At 48.8% G+C, this 18,941-nt stretch overlaps 5 protein-coding genes across 5 annotated transcripts; 2 read left to right on the forward strand and 3 right to left on the reverse strand.

The window, feature by feature from the left end:
* Positions 1 to 145: 145 nt before the first annotated feature.
* Positions 146 to 3,417, reverse strand: N7519_006264 (uncharacterized protein; the record flags this gene model as incomplete). Its single annotated transcript, XM_057293040.1, has 8 exons — positions 146 to 445; positions 519 to 695; positions 751 to 1,897; positions 1,972 to 2,229; positions 2,301 to 2,420; positions 2,481 to 2,543; positions 2,634 to 2,725; positions 2,779 to 3,417. The coding sequence occupies 8 exons, from the start codon at positions 3,415 to 3,417 to the stop codon at positions 146 to 148; spliced, it is 2,796 nt and encodes a 931-aa protein (XP_057147851.1).
* Positions 3,418 to 4,967: 1,550 nt separating this feature from the next.
* On the forward strand, positions 4,968 to 6,296 carry N7519_006265 (uncharacterized protein; the record flags this gene model as incomplete). Its single annotated transcript, XM_057293041.1, has 1 exon — positions 4,968 to 6,296. The coding sequence occupies one exon, from the start codon at positions 4,968 to 4,970 to the stop codon at positions 6,294 to 6,296; it is 1,329 nt and encodes a 442-aa protein (XP_057147852.1).
* An 870-nt stretch (positions 6,297 to 7,166) lies between these two features.
* On the reverse strand, positions 7,167 to 9,989 carry N7519_006266 (uncharacterized protein; the record flags this gene model as incomplete). The annotated part of the gene is made up of 3 exons (XM_057293042.1): positions 7,167 to 8,032; positions 8,086 to 9,886; positions 9,948 to 9,989. The coding sequence occupies 3 exons, from the start codon at positions 9,987 to 9,989 to the stop codon at positions 7,167 to 7,169; spliced, it is 2,709 nt and encodes a 902-aa protein (XP_057147853.1).
* Positions 9,990 to 11,858: 1,869 nt separating this feature from the next.
* On the reverse strand, positions 11,859 to 13,613 carry N7519_006267 (uncharacterized protein; the record flags this gene model as incomplete). Its single annotated transcript, XM_057293043.1, has 3 exons — positions 11,859 to 13,016; positions 13,137 to 13,462; positions 13,535 to 13,613. The coding sequence occupies 3 exons, from the start codon at positions 13,611 to 13,613 to the stop codon at positions 11,859 to 11,861; spliced, it is 1,563 nt and encodes a 520-aa protein (XP_057147854.1).
* A 1,265-nt stretch (positions 13,614 to 14,878) lies between these two features.
* On the forward strand, positions 14,879 to 17,931 carry N7519_006268 (MCM DNA helicase complex subunit MCM6; the record flags this gene model as incomplete). The annotated part of the gene is made up of 4 exons (XM_057293044.1): positions 14,879 to 16,494; positions 16,550 to 16,685; positions 16,745 to 17,734; positions 17,812 to 17,931. The coding sequence occupies 4 exons, from the start codon at positions 14,879 to 14,881 to the stop codon at positions 17,929 to 17,931; spliced, it is 2,862 nt and encodes a 953-aa protein (XP_057147855.1).
* Between the last annotated feature and the right edge of the window lie 1,010 nt (positions 17,932 to 18,941).

The raw sequence follows: 18,941 nt of genomic DNA on the forward strand, positions 1-18,941 counted from the left end.
TATGTGCCTGCCAGCCAAGCCATCTGCATAGCGCAACCATAATAAGAATAAACCTCTTTCGCTTCTGCGCCCATTTCCTGTTCTTCCCTATCCTTTTTTTTTTGGTTTTTCTTTCCTTTTCTTCTTCGCCCACCAGATAGCCCCCCTAATCTTCTTCCGAAGGATCCACCTCGTCAAGAACCCCTGATTCCACGGCCTGTCTCCAGCTCTGGGTATGCTTGTTTCCCTTTCCAGCGGGAATCAAAAACCCACCATTGGGCTCTTCGCTGACGTCCTCGGAGACACCGAGTATCTCCTTTAGTGCCTCCTTGCTGAACAGCTGATGGATGTTGCGGGTCTTTTCGTCCTGCAAACTCATCATCCACAAGTCAATGGATACCTTTGCCACAAGTTGGACGTATTCCACTGGACGTGGTTGTCCAATGCGGTACAGCCGACAGTAGGCCTAGCAACTCATTGTTAACAAGCTTGCCAATGGTCTTTCAATCCCTCTGAAATCCGGAATCTGACTCCCTTACCTGGTCCTGGATAGCTTCATTCCACCAAGGATCCACGAGGATGCACTTGTTAGCCATGGTCAAATTGAGACCAACGCCGCCAGTCCTGAGGGAGGAAATCATGACCTTGATGTCTTTTTCCTTGCTGAATTGTTCAATCCGTTCGTCGCGCGAGATGGGGGATACCTTCCCTGTAATCTGTATTGGCGTCGTTAGTTTCGTGTCACTCGGTGCTCTCCTAATTTTAACGTACGACTGTGTATTTCCAGCCCTCCTTCTCGCACATTAGCTGAAGAAGTTGGACTGTCTTTAGGAACTGGACGAAGATGACGATCTTAACTTCCTCGTCATCTTTTACCCAACTCGTGACGATATCCCGAACGGCTGTGGTCTTTGCCGATGGCATACGATCCCCGATACGCGAAATCCAATCACCCTCATCCTCACTGGGCTCATCCCACTCATCATCTGATGGATCTCTTAGTAGAACTTGCTTTTTGAATGACTTTTGTGGGCGCTTTTTGAAGACGTTCTTGCCCTTTTCCTTCGGCTTGGACTGCTTTCTCTTCTTTGGTGAGCTTTTCTTTGGTGACCCCTTCTTTGGTGAGTCCTTTGGTGAATCGTCGGAATATCCGGCCTCCTCAATGGATGTTTTGCATGAGGTGCAGACATAGGTGATGGTGTCGGTTTTTCCATCTTGGCCGGGCAGTTCATCAAAGCAGCCTTTGCAGTAAACGTGTAGACAAGAGGTAACAACGAATGGCTCTTCCTCCGTTACGAGATTCTCGCAACGAGGGCAATTCATACGCAGAAACTTTTCAAACATTCCATCTTGTTGACGGATGTGCATGAGATGATTGTGAAATAGTTCAAGAAGCTTGGGAAAGTCCCCTGGAGGCCTTGGCCGGGAAGGAACCTTGTCTCCGACAGCGAGGATCAAGTCGATGATGATTCCTGATGGAGTTTCGGCCACACCTTCTGCTTCTGCCATGGCTTTAAGCTCTCCGATCACACGTTGATCGAGCACGGCTTCGAGAGTCTTTTCGGCGAGGAGTGGATGGCTCACGAACATTCTCAGAATTGTTATCACGGCGAAGATGCATTTGCTTTGTTTTTGTTTCGTACCAGCCAACCCATTGATCATTGCAATGCCAAGATCTTGAATCTCCCTGTAAAGAAGCTTTTCAGCTTGGCAAAGTTCGACCTCCACCACTCGATTGTTGATCCCTGGGAGCGTGACGATCGGCTTGCCAAGTATCCGAGTGCTGTATGTACTGCGGTGCAGCACGGTTTCAAGGACTTTATCCAAACCATTGGAGTATTTTTTCAAGAAAGTCTCGTATTCCATCCTTTCCGATGTAAAGATGAAATGCAGATATGGGTAAAGTTCTTCCACGCCACTAAAGCATACAGTCAGCACGAAGAATTTCAGGTGATTTTGAAGCTTGCTATATATATAGGAGCTAGTGCTTACTTGTGCAAAGGTGTCCCGCTGACAGCCCATTTGAATTTGCCGCGCAAGGCTCGAACGGCGATAGAGGTCGCACAATCTTTGTTTTTGATGGCGTGAGCTTCATCAAGGATAATCCGGTGCCAGTCAACCTTATGGAAAGGTCCAGCTCTGCGTTTGTATTCCTTTTCCTTCCAGGCCTCAATCTCTTCGGGAGACTTGAGCGTTACTGGAGGCTTCAACTTCGGATGCGAACCGCAGACCTCCTCATATGTGGTAATCCTATAAGGTCAGCAAGCGTGTTTTATATCCATGGATGGTTAGTAACCAGCTTGAATCGAAATTTGCCTTACACGATAAGCGTTTTTCGCATCACCTTCGCAACATCACGCTGGCCCGTTCGTGCACCGGCGTAATGCTCGAGAACGTCTTTGCTTATTTTTTCCGCACAATGCAGCTTGATTTGTTCGAGCCTATAACAGTCGAGTTAATGAAGACATCCATTATTCTTGAGTCGACAAAATGAGACATACCACTGTGTAACCAAGCTCCTGGGAACAATGATCAGCGTCGGGGCTTTTCGACGAGATGAAATTCTTTCATGTGCGAGAATTGCTTAGAAAAAAGGTAAGCTTCTGACTTTGCGGGATGGCCGTATGTTCTTCATTTTTACCGAGAACTGTCACTGTTTTCCCAGGCCCATCTCGTCGCAGAGCAAGCCTCCATTAGGCTCCACCTCTGAACGTTCGCGATTGAACATCCAAGCAGCGGCCTTGAGCTTTTTTCAGTGGTTAGTCACATATCACAAATTGAGTTTGATAGATCTCGAACCTGATGGTGTTTCAGCAACGTCTTCAGACCCTCAACTTTCCAGTTCATGTCGAAAATTTTGGCCGAAGGATCGAACTTCTTCGAGGCCTCAATCAGTGCTGCAGCGTCCTTCTTAGCTTGCGGTTGGTCGTCAATCGAGAGCTTTGCGACCTCCTCGGCGAGCGCTTCCGCCTTGTTCCTAAGCGTGGACACAGGGGCAAATTGCTGCATATCATTTTCATTCCCATTCGCGCTCAGTATGTCGCATTTCATCAAAGACTTGACTGTGGCGTTCAAGCTTGATGAGGTTGAGGGTTTTTCCTTCTGTCTTTGCTTGCTGGGCTTGCTTGAGGGCCCCATCTTTGTTTTCTGTGGCGACCACTCGCTGTCATTGTCGGAATTTCCTGGGGTGGCTTCAAAATCCTCGCCAGAAGAGCCTTCAGCGTTGGCAGAGCTCTCGTCATCGCCAGACTGTGCGTCATCATCAGAATCTTCCAAGTCTGGTCCATCCAGCGAGTCCTCCTCGGGTTCCTTAGGCAAATCCGCTGACTCGGATTTTACCTGCACGTCGTTGACAGCACTTGGCGTCTCGTCTGGTACCTCCTCGAGGAAGTTCGTGAAATTTTCAATTGATTGATCCATTTTGACTCGACTTTGCATGTTGAAGCTGCAGGATGGATCGGGGTGAGGCAAGCAGGAGGTTGAGTGAGCAAAGTTGAGTGAACAAGGTTGAGTAGAGAACTTTGTGTGTGTGTGTGTGGAATTAGGAATCGAGGACGAAGGGACAGTCGGGTGAAGAGGCTCCGAGAAGAAGCAAGAGATCAATGCAGCAATGCAGAGCAAAGGAGGGACCCCGGAGGTTGATATGAGGGAGATATTTTGAACGGTGGTGAAAAGAGTGGTTAAAACAAAGAATGGGTTAGAGATCAAGAGTCGAAGAATCGAGGAGCATATATGGAGAAGGTTTGATAAATAGAGTGAATGAACAGAGAGTGAACGAAAAAGAGGAGGTGACCACAAAGCAGAGAGGTACTGGGTAAGGAATGGTGAAGGTGAAGATAGAGACAAGCAGGGGATGTTCAAGGTGTAGGAAGAACATCTGAAGAAAGGCTAAAGGAGAATGAGGAGAGTAGACGAAATGAGTAGACGAGAAGAGTAGGGATAGATATCTCGAAGCCCAAAGATGATTGAAATGCTCGAACTTGGTTAAGTGGTGAAGATGGAGGCAGAGATGCTAAGACAAAGCCGGGAAATGAAGCCTGGTGTTTGATTTTGCATGAAGGAGTCTGGATAGTCAGCTATAGGAGATATATATGAAGATATATATGGGTATATGTCATATAATAAGTTATATTCCTTATATAGATCGTCTTCCCTTGATACTTTCATATATGTCGTATGCTAGACCTCCCGGGGAGATCGGATAGGATAATAGTTTTATATCGAAGGCAATTATATAGATACATGCGAAAATATCTAAGCTTATGCCCGGGTACGTTACTATCTGAGCAATGGATTCTACCTCACCCTGGGCTATTCAGTTCTCTAGTATTCAGTATATCACTTGCGTGGCCTGTGAAGCCACCAGTGCGCCATATCATATTCTGCTAGAACATTTTATAAAACTAGTATTCGTGTGTGTTATTGACTATAGAGATAAAAATTGATAAAATTGACACTATAGGAATTTGAGATATTGTAGAAGTTAAGATATCCAAGGTCATATACAGAAATGCTCTCTTTATAAATGAAGCCTTTTTTAGCCCTTTCCTGTACTATCTACCTAGTAAATTGAGACGGGTAGAAAATATCTACATGACTAGATATTAAAAGGCCTACCTAAGAAGTCTACTAAAAAGGACCACTAAAAAGGACCACCATTATATAAATTGACCCTATAGAAGTTGCTATTGTAGGGATTAATCACTAGAATTTGTAGGTAATAGTAAATCGGGGGTATGACAGTCAAATTTTAATATAGAAAAACACCATATGGCGCACTGGCGGCTATACACTACCGTAGTACGCGGTTTATCCGGAGTAAACACAAACACCGGACTCTTTTGCAAATTCCAGGGAACGGAGTCATTCAAGGTGTTCAGGGTGTAAACAGTTCGAACAATTCATACAATTCATACATCCGGCTATCTATGCCCCTGGGAAGCATTGCATTGATTGTGGTTCCCCAGCAGCCAAGGGCTCACTTCCAGATGTTTAGACTAGTCTTGCGGTCGCGACCAAGAATCATCAAACCCTCAGTCTTCACTGCATCCTTTGCAACATCACCGTTCGATCTTCCGGGTGCCGATAAGGTCGTCTACAGTCCAATCCACGCCTCCGTCTACACCTCGATCGACCGGCCCGTCCCACCCATGCCCCACTCGCCGGTGACCGTGAAGATCCAGGGGCCCAACGAGGAAGCCGGGCCCGACCATGAGACCCATCTTCAAGACCAGCTACAATCTATACAAAGGAACACAAAGTACCTCCGTCTTGATGAAGACACTCCCTCCGACAAGGAGTGGGCACTCCTAAGTGCTCATTTCTCCCACGTGGAGAATCTCGAGCTTGACAGTGGGTTCAACGAAGACCTTAACGATAAACATATTCCGCAACACTGGCCTCTTCGGCGTCTCGAGCTACGGTCAGCATGTGGCCAGCTCGTGCAGAGTCCCTTCATCCTCCAGGGGCGAGTCGCTCATCTGAGTCTGCTTCTCACTGGTGGGCTTCGCTTCGCCGGCTCAACGAATTCGGAGCTGTTGCGCGAACACAAGGAACAAGTGAAGCGTGGAGAAATAGAAGCGGAATATATTACGCACAATCAGGGGATGCCGGAGGAGAAACGGCTCGAGGTGATCTATATGCCGGGTCTGGTCTGCAGGCATATGAACAAGCTCCACTCGGATCTTGACGGAAAGTCAGACCCCGAGAACGTACCCACTCCTGATCAGATCAACCTGCACACACTGGAGATCTTCGAGAACGATGCGGTTGATACTTTTTGTCGTCTGACGATGGATCAGCCCCATTTGCTGAATAACCTCCAAACACTCCGTATCCGCTCTACGAGCGGATTGGATTTTATTTATCTCGACGAGGGACTATTCCGGTTCATACTGCCGCAGTTGGCGAATTTGAAGACGCTGAACTTGACGGTTGGTGATGTGTTCAATGATCCATCATATCTTCCGACCCTACACGAGATCCTCCCACCCAATCTGACAACCCTATTCTTCCGTGGTCCGGCTTCTTTGTGTCAATCCGAGCACTGGTCCGCCTGGCTACGCGCATTTGAATCGAAGGATTTTCTGCCGCAATTGCAGCGTCTCGCTTTTGTCCTTGACTTGCATCATGAAGAAAAGGAAGGTCGGTATCGGAAGCGCGTGGTTCCTGCGCCTGCAAATGTCCTCTACCAGGCTCGCATCGCCTGCGAGCATATCTATGGCACTGTTAGGAGGCGCGGCGTCAAAATTGTGGAGATGCCTCCCGAGCCTGAAGCTGAGAACGATCTGTTTGAACCTGTGGACGATCGCTGGTGATTGGTGGTTTACCTAGTAGTAGTATTGTGCTGATCTCCTCTCTTATGATACCCTCCCCTCATGTACTTATAGCAATTCAAACTCGTCTGTGAATTTACTACTGGATAGTCTATATACCTGTAATTGGCATTTGCACCATACCTTATTCTTGAAGCATTGAATGCCACGAGAGTACGCGATGGCTGACGTCCTCTACTGCACAAAGACCAGCCAGCTCTCCACCTCCAGCCACAAATATATTCCATCTTCAGCGGGACTCTCAATCCATTCTCACCAAATGTAGCAGCTCAATCATGGAAACATGACCAGATTACCCGGGTATGTGTTGAGGGATGCCAAGACAAGCCCGATATAGCTAAAGAGACGCCCTTTTCTATGTTTAGTTGCACGAAGGCTAAGAGGAACAAGAGATAAAAGAGGAAAAATTATCCATATCATTCATAGCCCTAACGAAAAGTGGCCGGGTGAATATAATACATCATGCAATAAATACTCTAAAACAAGCATCGTATAAAGCATGGTCAAAATCTCCAATTTCGTGGCCAAAAACCTCGCAACACACATTATCGACATGAAGCGTGGAAAAGCACCGAGTGATTACTTTAAAGATTATAGAAAAGGAAAGCGAAAGGCCCAGGAGTTGTAGAAGCTCCAGACCAATCTTAGATGGACAAACATAAGAAAATGCCCGGGGTAGAGCCAGCCAGTCACATGGACTAACTGGCCGGGTATCACAGAATAAACCGGGTCAGCGGTGGCATGTCTATATGCAAGGCATATGAACAGGGTGCATTCACCAGCCGGTGAGACAAATCATCGACTAGAACGCGAACGGAAACTAGGTCGAGGTCGAACATGTAAAGAAGGCGTTTAGTAAGCAACCTTCTCCTCGTAGATGGGGGGCTGGCCCTTCTCCACGTTCCACTGGATCTTGCACTTCTCGTCGAGATAGGCGTCCTCGTCCGTGATAGGGATGACACGCGAGGTGTGCGCGACTTCCTGGGCGCTGACTCCGATAGGGTCGCGGGGAACCCAGAGAAGAGGGGCCTGCGAGGTGATGGCCGGGTGGCAGTAGGCGTCACGCTCGACCTCGGCGGAGTAAGTGGGGATCTCAGAGGAGCTGGGGACTAGCTTGCGCATCTGATGGTAGTTGTGGTACAGGTCCGGACGGAGGAACTTGGTGAACACGTTGGGCTTAGGTGCTGGCGATGAGGTACCGGTGAGACCCTTCTCGGCAGAGTCGACGTTGCCGAGGCCGTTGTCCACGTTGGCGACGCCGCTGTCGCGGGGTGCCGAGATGGATCCGCTGGCGCCGGTCAGGTCCTCGGTCTTGGACTTCTCGTTCATAGTACCGACGTTGGCCTTCTCGGCAGCGAGCAGAGCCTCCTCCTCGGCCTCGAGGTTCTTGGGCAAGAAGTTGAGAAGGGGCTCCATGGCGGTGTTCATCGCGAGGTGGAACAGAATGACAAAGACCAAGAAGATGATCATCAGGATCAGGGGACCGAGTGCCATTCTGTTGGCACCGGAGCCAATGGCGAACAGACCAATCAGACAAACCATGGACAGGTAACAGCCAACGGTGAGCTGTTGCAGACCACGAGTGTAGCATCTACCCTGGGTGTCGATGGTTGCATTGGACACGTACAACAGGTTATACCGGTAGGCGAAGTAGAACAAGTAAAGACCAATGGTACCGAAGCCCATCACAAGCGGCGCAATGCAAGAGTAGACGATTGCTATAACAAAGTTAGTATCATAATCAAATAAATAGGCTATGAGTTTGACGTACCGACAACGGTCAACAACGTGAATGTAGGGTAGACAGTGCCCCATCCGAGACCAGCCAAGCTTGACCAACGAGTGTACATCTTGCGAGGGGTGCTGTCCAGCAACTTGCCGAGGATCTTGCCAAGGATCAGGCCAACAATCTGGAGAAGAGCACCGGCGCTGAAAGACAATCCCTGTAGGATGATGTAGGAGATGTAGAAATTGGACGCGGTAGGGATCTTCTCGGCTAACAGAGAGGCGGCCGAGGAGGGGTTGTCAATGATATCACTGACGACACTGGTGGCCGATGAGGCAACGGTAACCACCAAGAAGACCTGAACAACCTGGAAAGCGAAGAACCAGTTCTGGACAGTCAATTCAACGGCGGGGGTACTAGGAGCACCGCCCAACTTGGCCATCAGGCGAAGGATGATAGGCACCAGCGCCATGAGGACAGCCATCAAGACAGTGGGCAGAAGACCGGTAATAACACCCTTAATCCACGACGGAACGCTGTCGATGAACTTCAGGAAAGGAACGATCTTGGTCAAAGAGTCAATGTTGGAGATGGCACCAACAACTGCAGTAGGGATGGCCCAGAAGATGATCATGGCGCACACAAAGGCCATGGTAGCAGCGTAACGACCGAGGCGTTCCCACCACTTAATGCGGAGGTTGGACCAGATAACCTGAGTAGGGTCTAAACCAATGTAGCGAGGGCTCATGTGCAAGGGGAGGTTGTGGGCCACAGACTGGAAGGAAGCCTGGGCATCAGACTGGTTGTAGAACTCGACAAAGACAGAGGAGACTAGCTTGGTTTCCCCAGCACGGTGCTTGGCCTGCAACTCCTCGATTTCGGGAGACAGACGCTCGATTTCGGAACGCGCCCAGTTGATAGTGTCGACCTTCTTGCCAATAAGCATCTTGAGACGGTGGGTGGGGCGGTTCTTAGCCTCCACCCAACGAGCAGCGACGGAGCCAGACTCATCATCAAACTGACCATTTCCAATGTCAGTCTCGGGGTTCTCAGCCGAGCCCTGCTTCTTAAGAGCCTTGCTGCGCGCCTTGTTAGCAAGCATGATCAGCTTGGTCTCGGCACCCTCGAGCTTCATCGCAGCAGCATCACGCTCCTTGACCTTCTCCTCGAGTTCCTTGGTATCAGTTGCGATCCAGACATTCTTGACCTTGTCGCGGCCGAACATGGTGTGAAGCTTGTCCTTGTTCAGGAGGTCATCAGTAACGGCCGTGAACAAGACGGTGCGAGACGAGATGCGGCTAGCGTAGGCGGGTGAGAAAAGGTACGCCTGGCGCAGGTTAATATAGAACAGGTGCTCGCGGGTAATCATGAAGAAGATGAAGCCGACGAAAATCCAGGCGACGAAGCAATGCGCGTAGTAACGACCGTATTGAGTGTCGCTGATATTCGAAATGCTCAGCATGTTCAGTTGGCTCTTTCCACCACCAGCTGTGGCATTGACGGGCCACAAAATGGGGAAAGTGATACAGCAGCCCACGAATAGCATGACGGAGCACAGTTTGAGGAAACGAAGCATGAGGTAGGCATCCATTGAGTGATGCTGCAGGACGTAGGTATCGGGTAGCTGATACATGGCCTGGATCCAGTTCCAGAATCCGGTCGGAGAGTCGGGGGTGCGTTGCCAGGGACGGAGGTATCCAATGTAGGTTCGGGGCATGTACATTCTGCGGTTGCTCTTACGCAGGATGATGAAGAGCAACACCATCACAACGAAGGAGATGAGGGCGGGGATTAGGGTGGTGAGCAGACCAGACAGTGTCGGCGAACTGTCCTGCGGCTTCTCGCTCTACAACATAGTATCATTAGTAAAGAACCAGCTACCTACTTAGGAGTGCAAGAGAGCTTACCGCCTGCCTGGCAACCTGCCAGTGAACGGCATCGTTGCCCATTGTGAAGGTTATTCGCAATGGTATCAAAAGGTCCAAAATGCGATTAAAATCACGCGTGTAAAGAGTCGAGGAGGGGAGGGGAGGGGAGGTGGGTTTAAGTCTCCCCAAATGTGTGAGAAAAATAAGGGAAGAAAAACCCGTGGACGAGAGAAGCTTAAAGTTTGGGTAAGGACCCATGGGCAGCAGGGAGAAGAGGGGCTAAGATCTGCGATCTACCAATGTAATTGGATCATCTTAGATTATATTTTCGAGTTATTTTGGTGATTTTGCTATTTTATTATTCTAATAATTCTTTTCCTCATTTTCCTCCTGCAATTGAACCTAAATATCACATCTAGCGCCAGTCAATCCATGGGTGGTAAGTGGGCGATCCAAACTTCTTCCCACAATGGTTGAGATGCGACCAAAGATCCTCTCGTTCGTCGTAATCAAATGACCCCCGTGGCCCCATTCTGTGGCTGAATCATATGGGATAGGTTCTTTTTAAACCATGGATTTAATTAATTTTTCCCTACACGGAGAAGTCCGCCACAACCCTCAGCCACACATCTCTGTGTTGTACAACCTAAATGAGCTACCGTAGGTACTTCGATGACGATCATGACGCTCAGTTAACAGGGGTGGTTATCAATTATGCTACTGCGCAAGGGATGCTGTGAGACAAAACAAACTTCTCGGGAATACTTCGTACACTGTACTCCGTATAGAATCCTCGGTCGCACATATTCGGAATTGGAGCAAGTCCCAGAGAATTTATCTGTCTGCCCTTAAAGAATCCAGGGGTATGTTATTTGCGTCTCCACCCGGTCAGAGTCACAAAGCACATGGGTTATCTTTTGTGTGAGTGTTAGGGGCTTTTTTTTTTTTTTGCTTTTTCACTTTTTGCTTTGTTTACTCGTATCGGCTATTGACATGATTACGGTTCGTGTTATTGCATGCCCAGGACGCTCAGTCACAAAGCGATCGTCAAATTATAATCTCATATCTGAGCTGGATCCAATACGTAACTCTTGGTATATCGGGATTTGTCGCCACAGAGAGCGCTAAGGCTAAGTGGGTTGCACTATTGATTGACCCAGATCTTTGTGTTCAGTGGAGCCAAGATTGGCATGAAACCCCCTTCGCGACTCGAATTTAGTACTCCAGAGTATCCATATCGTAGGCAAAATTAGCGAACGGGTTGACATTCTCACAGCTTGAAACCTCAGCTGCGCCCCTAGACAACAAGCGAGCTGCATTTACTACGCCGTAAGAACACTACATCGCACTTTAATACGAAAATTAGTTTCAAAATAAGTGATGAAGTGAACAAGGACTGCACATTGAATATACACATAGTTTACCTACAACATACGTTGTAACGCTAGTCACAGGCCAGCAAATTGTATGACGATCGATCTCACAAGTCGCGGTGGACACAGAGTAGATGGATGTGGTGACGATAAGTCGACGGGTGGTACACTGTATTTGGTTTAGCGTCGGGTCGGTTTTGCTGTGGAGATACCTCGGCGTTACGCATGCGCTTGGGACTCATGGAGACCCGATTTTCCTTTGGCAAGTGTGGCAACATCTGAAGAAGAAAAAAGTTTTTCATTTTTCCATTTTCTTTTCCCCCTACATCGATATACTACTACCATACAGAGAATATCAAATTGTCTGGAAATCTGGAACAGAGGGGCAAAGAGCCCTAGAGCTTCCCAGGTTCCCCCTTAGTCTCCACTGCGGTGAACTCAATGACGCTTAGACTTATCCTGGTTCCCGGGTCCTCTAGGACTGCCAAGATATTCTAACCGTACCTGAGTTGTGTGTTGATATCATTAGTTGTACTCCGTAGTAGCTGGGTTGAGGTGAATTAAAAAAAAAAAAAAATTATTGAGAACTATGTGAACTACTTCGAAGCTCTTCTTCAAATGCAGCGACCCCGCGAATAGGTGTCTGAAAAGATAAGAAACTCATTAGAATCTCATTGAACTGGAATTGGAGGTCAGGCCGTAGCCGTTTGTGCGCCTTGACCAGCTCGCCAGTGGACCATCCACGTTCGGGGTCTTGTAAATCGGAATCGTATCCTTCCTCCAGCAGTAACCACAGAAGGGTTTCGCAAGCTGGATCCCGATCAAGATGGTGCTGTTTCGCCGTAGCAGATAAAAAGTGAAGGAACCGGTCGGTCTTACTTGGGGACTCCTGGAAATCCCACAGTGCAGCCGTAATATAAATGAGCGCCGCCGTTCGGGTGACTTCTTGGGTATGCGCACCGCGAACGACGTATACACGTGACTCGTGCGGCACTTGGGAGGGCCGCGGTCCACTAGACAGCAAGGAAAATAGAGGGCTTTCCATCTGGAAAACCTTGAGCCTATGAGGTGCTTGGAGGAGGTATTCGGGGGAGCTGTGTTGCCGCATGAGGTCTTCGGCTCCGTGCAGAAAAGTGAGCAGCCATTGCTGCTCAGTCAAGCTGATCTCGGGGCCTTCTGGCATCATCAGGTATCGGATGTAGTGGATAAATACTTCCACGGGCCTATTGGTTCCGGTTCGCGGTCGCATGACCTGGACCGCACGGTCAATATATACCTGGGCCAGTTGCTTGCTCCCGAAACGCCCTTCGTGCAAGGCCATTCCACCCAAGGCCATTGCAAGATCATCCGCTTTGACTAGCGCCGAGCCTGAGGTAGCGTCATCGATGAGTTTCGTAGCTTGACCAACATGACGTTGAATTTCGGTGCTGTCAGAGATGCCGTACAGTTGTGCCTTCCACCGCGCACAGTATGACAGGACTACTGCCTTGAATGAAAGAGGGTGTCCCATAGCCGTACGGAAAATCTGGTTTTTCACGTGAAGGTTTTGTCCGGACCAGTATGACAACTTGTTCCTCCAATAGTCAGCCAATTCAACATCCATACTGTCGTATTCGATTGGGAGACTGGCGAACGGATCCCTTCGCGAAGCATCGAGTATAGTGATTGGCGAGCCAATGTGTGGTAGCACGGGGGTATGAGGTTGCGGTTTCATGTTTGAGAATCTGATTTGAAGCTGCAACGCACCATAGCGTTAGCATCTAGATCCATGATCCTTTGCAGCTAAGCCTACACCTAGATATTCCAGCCTTGGCTGTAGTCTAGATACTTGACAAGAGGAAAGGGATTCCCATACCGAAGTTTCCCTGTTGGGGAAGTTTTGCGCAGCTGTCGAGGGCGTTTCCAATCGACTCTGTTCGGCAGCTCCTGCCTCTTTCTTTGCCGGATATGAGGTATAATCTGGGATATGGTCTCTGGGAGGTGTCGCATGTGACATTTTGCGCTGTTTCCTTTTTTCCTGTACATGGTGGCGCATAACATGAGCGCGCTTTTCTTTGGATGACGAGTTCTGATCAACAAAGTAGAAGTGTTGGTTCTTGGGAGGTTTGTTTGTCGATTCGGCGGCGCGCCGTCGCCTTCCGGGTTTGGCAGTTTGATGGCCTTGGCCAGAGGCAGATGGTACTGTATGTAAAGCTTTAGCTGATTTGTGCATGCAAGTTGAGAGGTTAGCTTGTCAAGGCGGGGGGCGGGTACCCGATGCATCCGTGTCAGACGGGCCGACACCACTGGGCCTGGTCAGTGTCGTCACTAACCGTTGTTCGTTCTCGGACATGTCGAGCAGCGAACACATAGATATCCTTTGTCAACACGATGAGGCAGTCAAAACTGCATAATCAGCCGATGGTCACCAAGGTTCCTCCAGCCAAGGACTCGGGATTTGGGAGAAACCATCGCAAGACACACAAGTCCTATGTGATGATAGTGTCAGAGGGTCACGGAGAATGTGCGGAAGAAAGGAGAGTCGCGCTAGCACAGAAACAGTCTAACTTACGAGGCAATACCAGAGTGGGAATTATATTTCCCGGGAGGGAATAATAAGGGTTCAGGTGCTTCGAGTGCGGGCACCCCGGGGAGGAGAAGCTGTTATATAAGCGCCAAGCATCAACCATTTACCCAAATGGAGAAACCGGCACGGCAGCGTTAAACTCAACCTTGGAAGTTTAATAATGACCAGTTGACTCTCTGCCAAGAATCTACCTTCAGTATCCTCAATCCCTCTTATAAAGGTAATTATTCTCTTAAAGGCTTAATATTTTGTTCATAAACGTACTCGTGCACTTGTGAAATAACCTCGGATTTACAGAGTACATGGGTATTTCTTTTTCAAATATATATTACGTCGTACTCCGGAATGCGAAGTAGTACCCGGGATTTGAGATATATCAAATCACCTGGGCAAGACCCCCTTTACTCAACGAGTGACAAATAAGAATACAAGACCGTGACCCTCAAGCAGAAGCCCACTTAAAATTATGACTCTTATATTATTAGAACTGACAAATAATTCGGGCCAAACTGACCAGACTGACCAGACTTGACCAACCCTGCAGTTTTTAAAGGATATGCTACCCTATTTGCCCTTTGATCATAGGTATAATTATATAAGATGAACGTACTTTCCAAGCTTGTGGTTTTAAATTCAACAGCCAGGTCACCGTAAAAAAATCTAAGAGCTGACATTTGTGTGCCCCATATGAGCGGAAGTGGGGGCGCTAAGCAGAGCACTCAAAAGTTACTTTGCTGCAAAATGCTGTGAAGATGAAGAGGACCTATTGCCTACATGGGTTAGCGTGTATAATTACATAAGGAAACCACTTAACGCGTCGGCGCAGGATCAACTATTATTCCGAATACGCGTTCGCGTCGCGCCTTAGTTGCCCAAGGAGACCCGCGAAGGAGACCCACGAAAAACTAAGATAGCAAACTGAGTCTACGATATCATCTCTCCACATTCCCTTTTTTCCCCCTCCTTGAGACGTGAAAGCTTAATACCCTTTTCACTGCCCTGGCCATTTTCAGGCCATTAGTCCTCTTATCATGTCTTCCCTTTTCGACGCCGTGATCCAGTCCGAGCTGGGCTCTGCGCCTTCTCGTGATCAAAACCTCCGATCCGACAATTTGCCCAGCTCCCGACGTTCCGAAAGCAATGGCCCTATGAGTGATATGAATGCTTTCCCAGATGACCAAGTCGTCGGAGCGGGAAGCTCGGCAGTCAGCCGTATGCGGAATCCATATGCCCCTGGGCCCCCACCGGTGGTCGACGAGGCGGCAGAGAAAGTGCAGCAGGCATTTGAAGAGCTGCTTGAGTCATACATCGATGAACCCTCGTCTTCTGCACCGCCTTCATCAGGAGAGTTTCTTAGCGACAAGTATTATATTGCTCAGATCAAGGGGATGAAGAAATTCGAGCTCTCAACTCTCTACGTTGATTTCACACACATCCTTAATCCCGTCTTGGCAGATGCCATTGCCGGCCAATATTACCGATTCCAACCCTTCCTTACTAAGGGACTGCACAATCTCATCGCCAAGTACGAACCAGAATACTTCGTCTCCCATCGAATGACTGCCAGCGCCTCTTCGCGAGCCAGCACCTCGGTTGCCTCAGCGTATGCGGGTGTTTCAGATAACCCCGACCTCGAGCGTCAGATCCGCGAGAAGACTCGCCATCAGCAAACCGACAAATTGTTTGCCCTCGCATTTTACAACCTGCCTTTGGTTTCCAGACTGCGACAACTTCGGACGAATCAGATCGGAAAATTGCTTTCCGTCTCTGGGACTGTGACGAGAACTTCAGAAGTTAGACCAGAATTGTCTCTGGGAACTTTTATCTGTGAAGGTTGTAAGACTGTCGTCCCAAATGTTGAACAGACTTTCAAGTATACGGAGCCGACAGAGTGCCCCAATAATACATGCGGCAACCGCGTGGGATGGCGCCTCGATATCGGAAAGAGTACATTTGTCGATTGGCAAAAGGTCAAGCTCCAGGAATCGTCGCACGAAATCCCGACTGGTAGTATGCCTCGCACAATGGACGTCATCTTGCGTGGTGAGATGGTAGATCGCGCCAAGGCCGGCGAACGTTGTGTCTTTACAGGAACCTTGATTGTCGTTCCTGATGTCAGTCAATTGGGTCTGCCCGGTGTGCGCCCCGAGGCCGTCCGCGATAACAATTCCTTCCGGGGTAACGAGGTCGGTGGTAGCGGAGTCTCTGGATTGAAGTCGCTGGGCGTGCGCGATCTGACTTACCGATTGGCCTTCCTTTCTTGCATGGTTACCCCAGACACAACGACTCCTGGCCAGAAGCCGGAGCAGCAGCTGAGTGGCCAGTCCAATAATATCCTGGCTTCCTTGAACCAGAACCAGGAGGCTGATATTGGGGATGAATCAGCCCAAGAAGCTTTCCTGCAAAGTCTTACCCCGGCTGAAGTCCAGGATCTCAAGCGACTAGTACACTCCGAATATATTTACTCCCGGCTTGTGGACTCGATTGCCCCCATGATCTGGGGTCATCGTCAAATCAAGAAAGGTCTGCTTTTGCAGTTGATTGGTGGTGTCAGCAAGTCGACTTCGATTGAGAGCATGAAGCTTCGTGGTGATATCAACATCTGTATTGTTGGTGATCCGTCGACCAGTAAGAGTCAGTTCTTGAAGTAAGTTTTGCCAACTTCTCCCACATACATATTAGTTGCTGACATGGTTCCTCAGATATGTCTGCTCACTGCACCCTCGTGCAGTATACACCAGTGGTAAAGCCTCTTCGGCGGCGGGTTTGACCGCTTCAGTTGTGAAGGACCCCGAGACAGGCGAATTCACCATTGAAGCTGGTGCACTGATGCTTGCGGTATGTTCCAAATCTGGCTCCAATTGAGTGTGGCTCCATTGCTGACGTTTCCCTTATAGAACGGTGGTGGTATTTGTGCCATCGACGAGTTCGACAAAATGGATATCGCCGATCAGGTCGCTATTCACGAAGCCATGGAACAGCAGACAATCTCTATTGCCAAGGCTGGTATCCATACTACTCTCAATGCTCGTGCATCCATCTTGGCTGCCGCCAACCCCGTGAATGGTCGCTACGACCCGAAACAAACCCTTCGGAACAACTTGAACTTCAGCGCTCCCATTATGAGTCGTTTCGATGTGTTCTTTGTTATCCGTGATGATCCAAAGGAGTCTGTTGACCGCAGTTTAGCCGAGCACATTGTCAACGTGCATATGAACCGCGATGAGGCTGTTGAGCCCGAGCTGAGCACAGAACAACTGCAGCGCTACATCCGGTTCGCACGCACATTCCGCCCCGTCTTCACTGACGAGGCGAAGGCACTGCTGGTCGAGAAATACAAGGAGCTGCGCTCCAATGACGCCCAGGGAGGTGTGGGCCGCTCTTCATACCGTATCACCGTTCGTCAGCTCGAATCTTTGATCCGTTTGTCCGAGGCTGTCGCCAAGGCCAACTGTGTCGAGGAGGTCATTCCTAAGTTCGTCATCGAGGCATACGATCTTCTTCGTCAGAGTATCGTGACTGTTGAGAAAGATGATGTTGAGATTGAAGATGATGTGCCTAGTCGCACCAACGACGCCGACGAGGACCAGGAGATGGCCGATGGCGACAACGAGGGTGACAGCCCTATGCGCGACGTCGCAGAGCCTGCTCAAGCTCCTGCCCAGCCGGAACGCCAGAAGACCAAGATCACTTATGACAAGTACGCCAAAATCCTGAACCAGATCGTCAGGCGGGTACACGAGGACGAGGTGAACTCGGGTGAAGGTGTCGAACAAGAAGATCTTGTACTTTGGTACTTGGAGCAAATTGAGGGTGAACTCAACACCGAAGAGGATTATGAGCGCGAGCGCGAGTTGGCAGGCAAGGTCTTGAAACGCATGGTCAAGGTTAGTCTCTCTTCCTTTGCTACGGCAATATCTATATATTCCACCAAGTACATGTCACTAACAAAGTTATTCTATAGGACAAAATTCTGCTGCGTATTTCCGGGTCTGGTCTCACAGATGGAACTGAGAACGCCCAGCAAAATGACGGAAAGATCCTTTTCGTCATGCATCCGGATTGTGCGTTCGAGGAGATGTGAGACGAGATTGTGGTTTTTGTCACTTGATTATGTTCCTTTTCTTATTTCATACTGTCTGTATTTCAGGGCTGGGCTACGTTGAGCATTTTCAATGGGTTAAATAGAAGGAGTCGGGGGTTATGAGTGATGATATCCGTTTAGTTGCGTCTTATGTTTGATAGGACATGAATGATACTGAATTCAAATATGTCAAAATATATTCAATCCTTCCAATGCTGTTCATTTCTGTCCTATTCTGGGGATCATGACCGGTGTTCAATTCCATAGTAGGCAGCGAAGTTGGGCTCCTCGAGTAGACTGACTTCCATGGCTTTTTTCCTTGGTACACGCAGTCCTCAGGGTGGGAAAGTCGGTCTCTCGGGATCTATGAGAAGGCAACGACATCCAAAAAGAGACATATAAAAAGAGATCTTGGAGCTATCATCTTAGCCAAAAGATCAAGACAAGCCACACTTGTCATGAGCGGACACAACAGTTATATTATCAGCGAGATCAGCGCACATTCTCTGATGATACGCTTGTCGCGTTGCCACCTCATGCTCCAATACTTGAGCTTTGTGGGGACTATTGTAGCGGAAGGGTATGATAGGACTATCGGGTATGTTAGCGAAGTTTCAATGCTAGCTGAGCCAAGAAGTAACGACCGGCTTGCTGTACGATTTTCTAGGTTCATGTTGGCTGCACCCTGTCTAGGCAAGCCTGCCGTATATCAAGAAGGCAAGGAGAAGCTGATGACAATAGACCTTGATCTAAATAAATATATACCTAGGTATAGTGAGCCACATGATAGCGAGGGACATTAGAAAGTCAACAAGTGTTGACTCACTTTCCGGGGCATCTAAAGGTATTTTTAATTCAAAGTCGATGATGTACTACGCAAGCACGTCGTAAGTGCGCCCTAATATCTACTCCGTGAACGGCTGTTCCAATACGTCCATCAAACTTCTAAGGGCAACCCGACCCCATTGTTCTCACTATATATTGTAGGAACTATGTCCTCCCTACGCATT

The sequence above is a fragment of the Penicillium mononematosum genome (genome assembly GCF_028829835.1).
Source record: "Penicillium mononematosum strain IBT 11891 chromosome Unknown utg000003l:1.0-8172316.0:1.0-8177699.0, whole genome shotgun sequence".
Classification (NCBI taxonomy): Eukaryota; Fungi; Ascomycota; class Eurotiomycetes; order Eurotiales; family Aspergillaceae; genus Penicillium; species Penicillium mononematosum.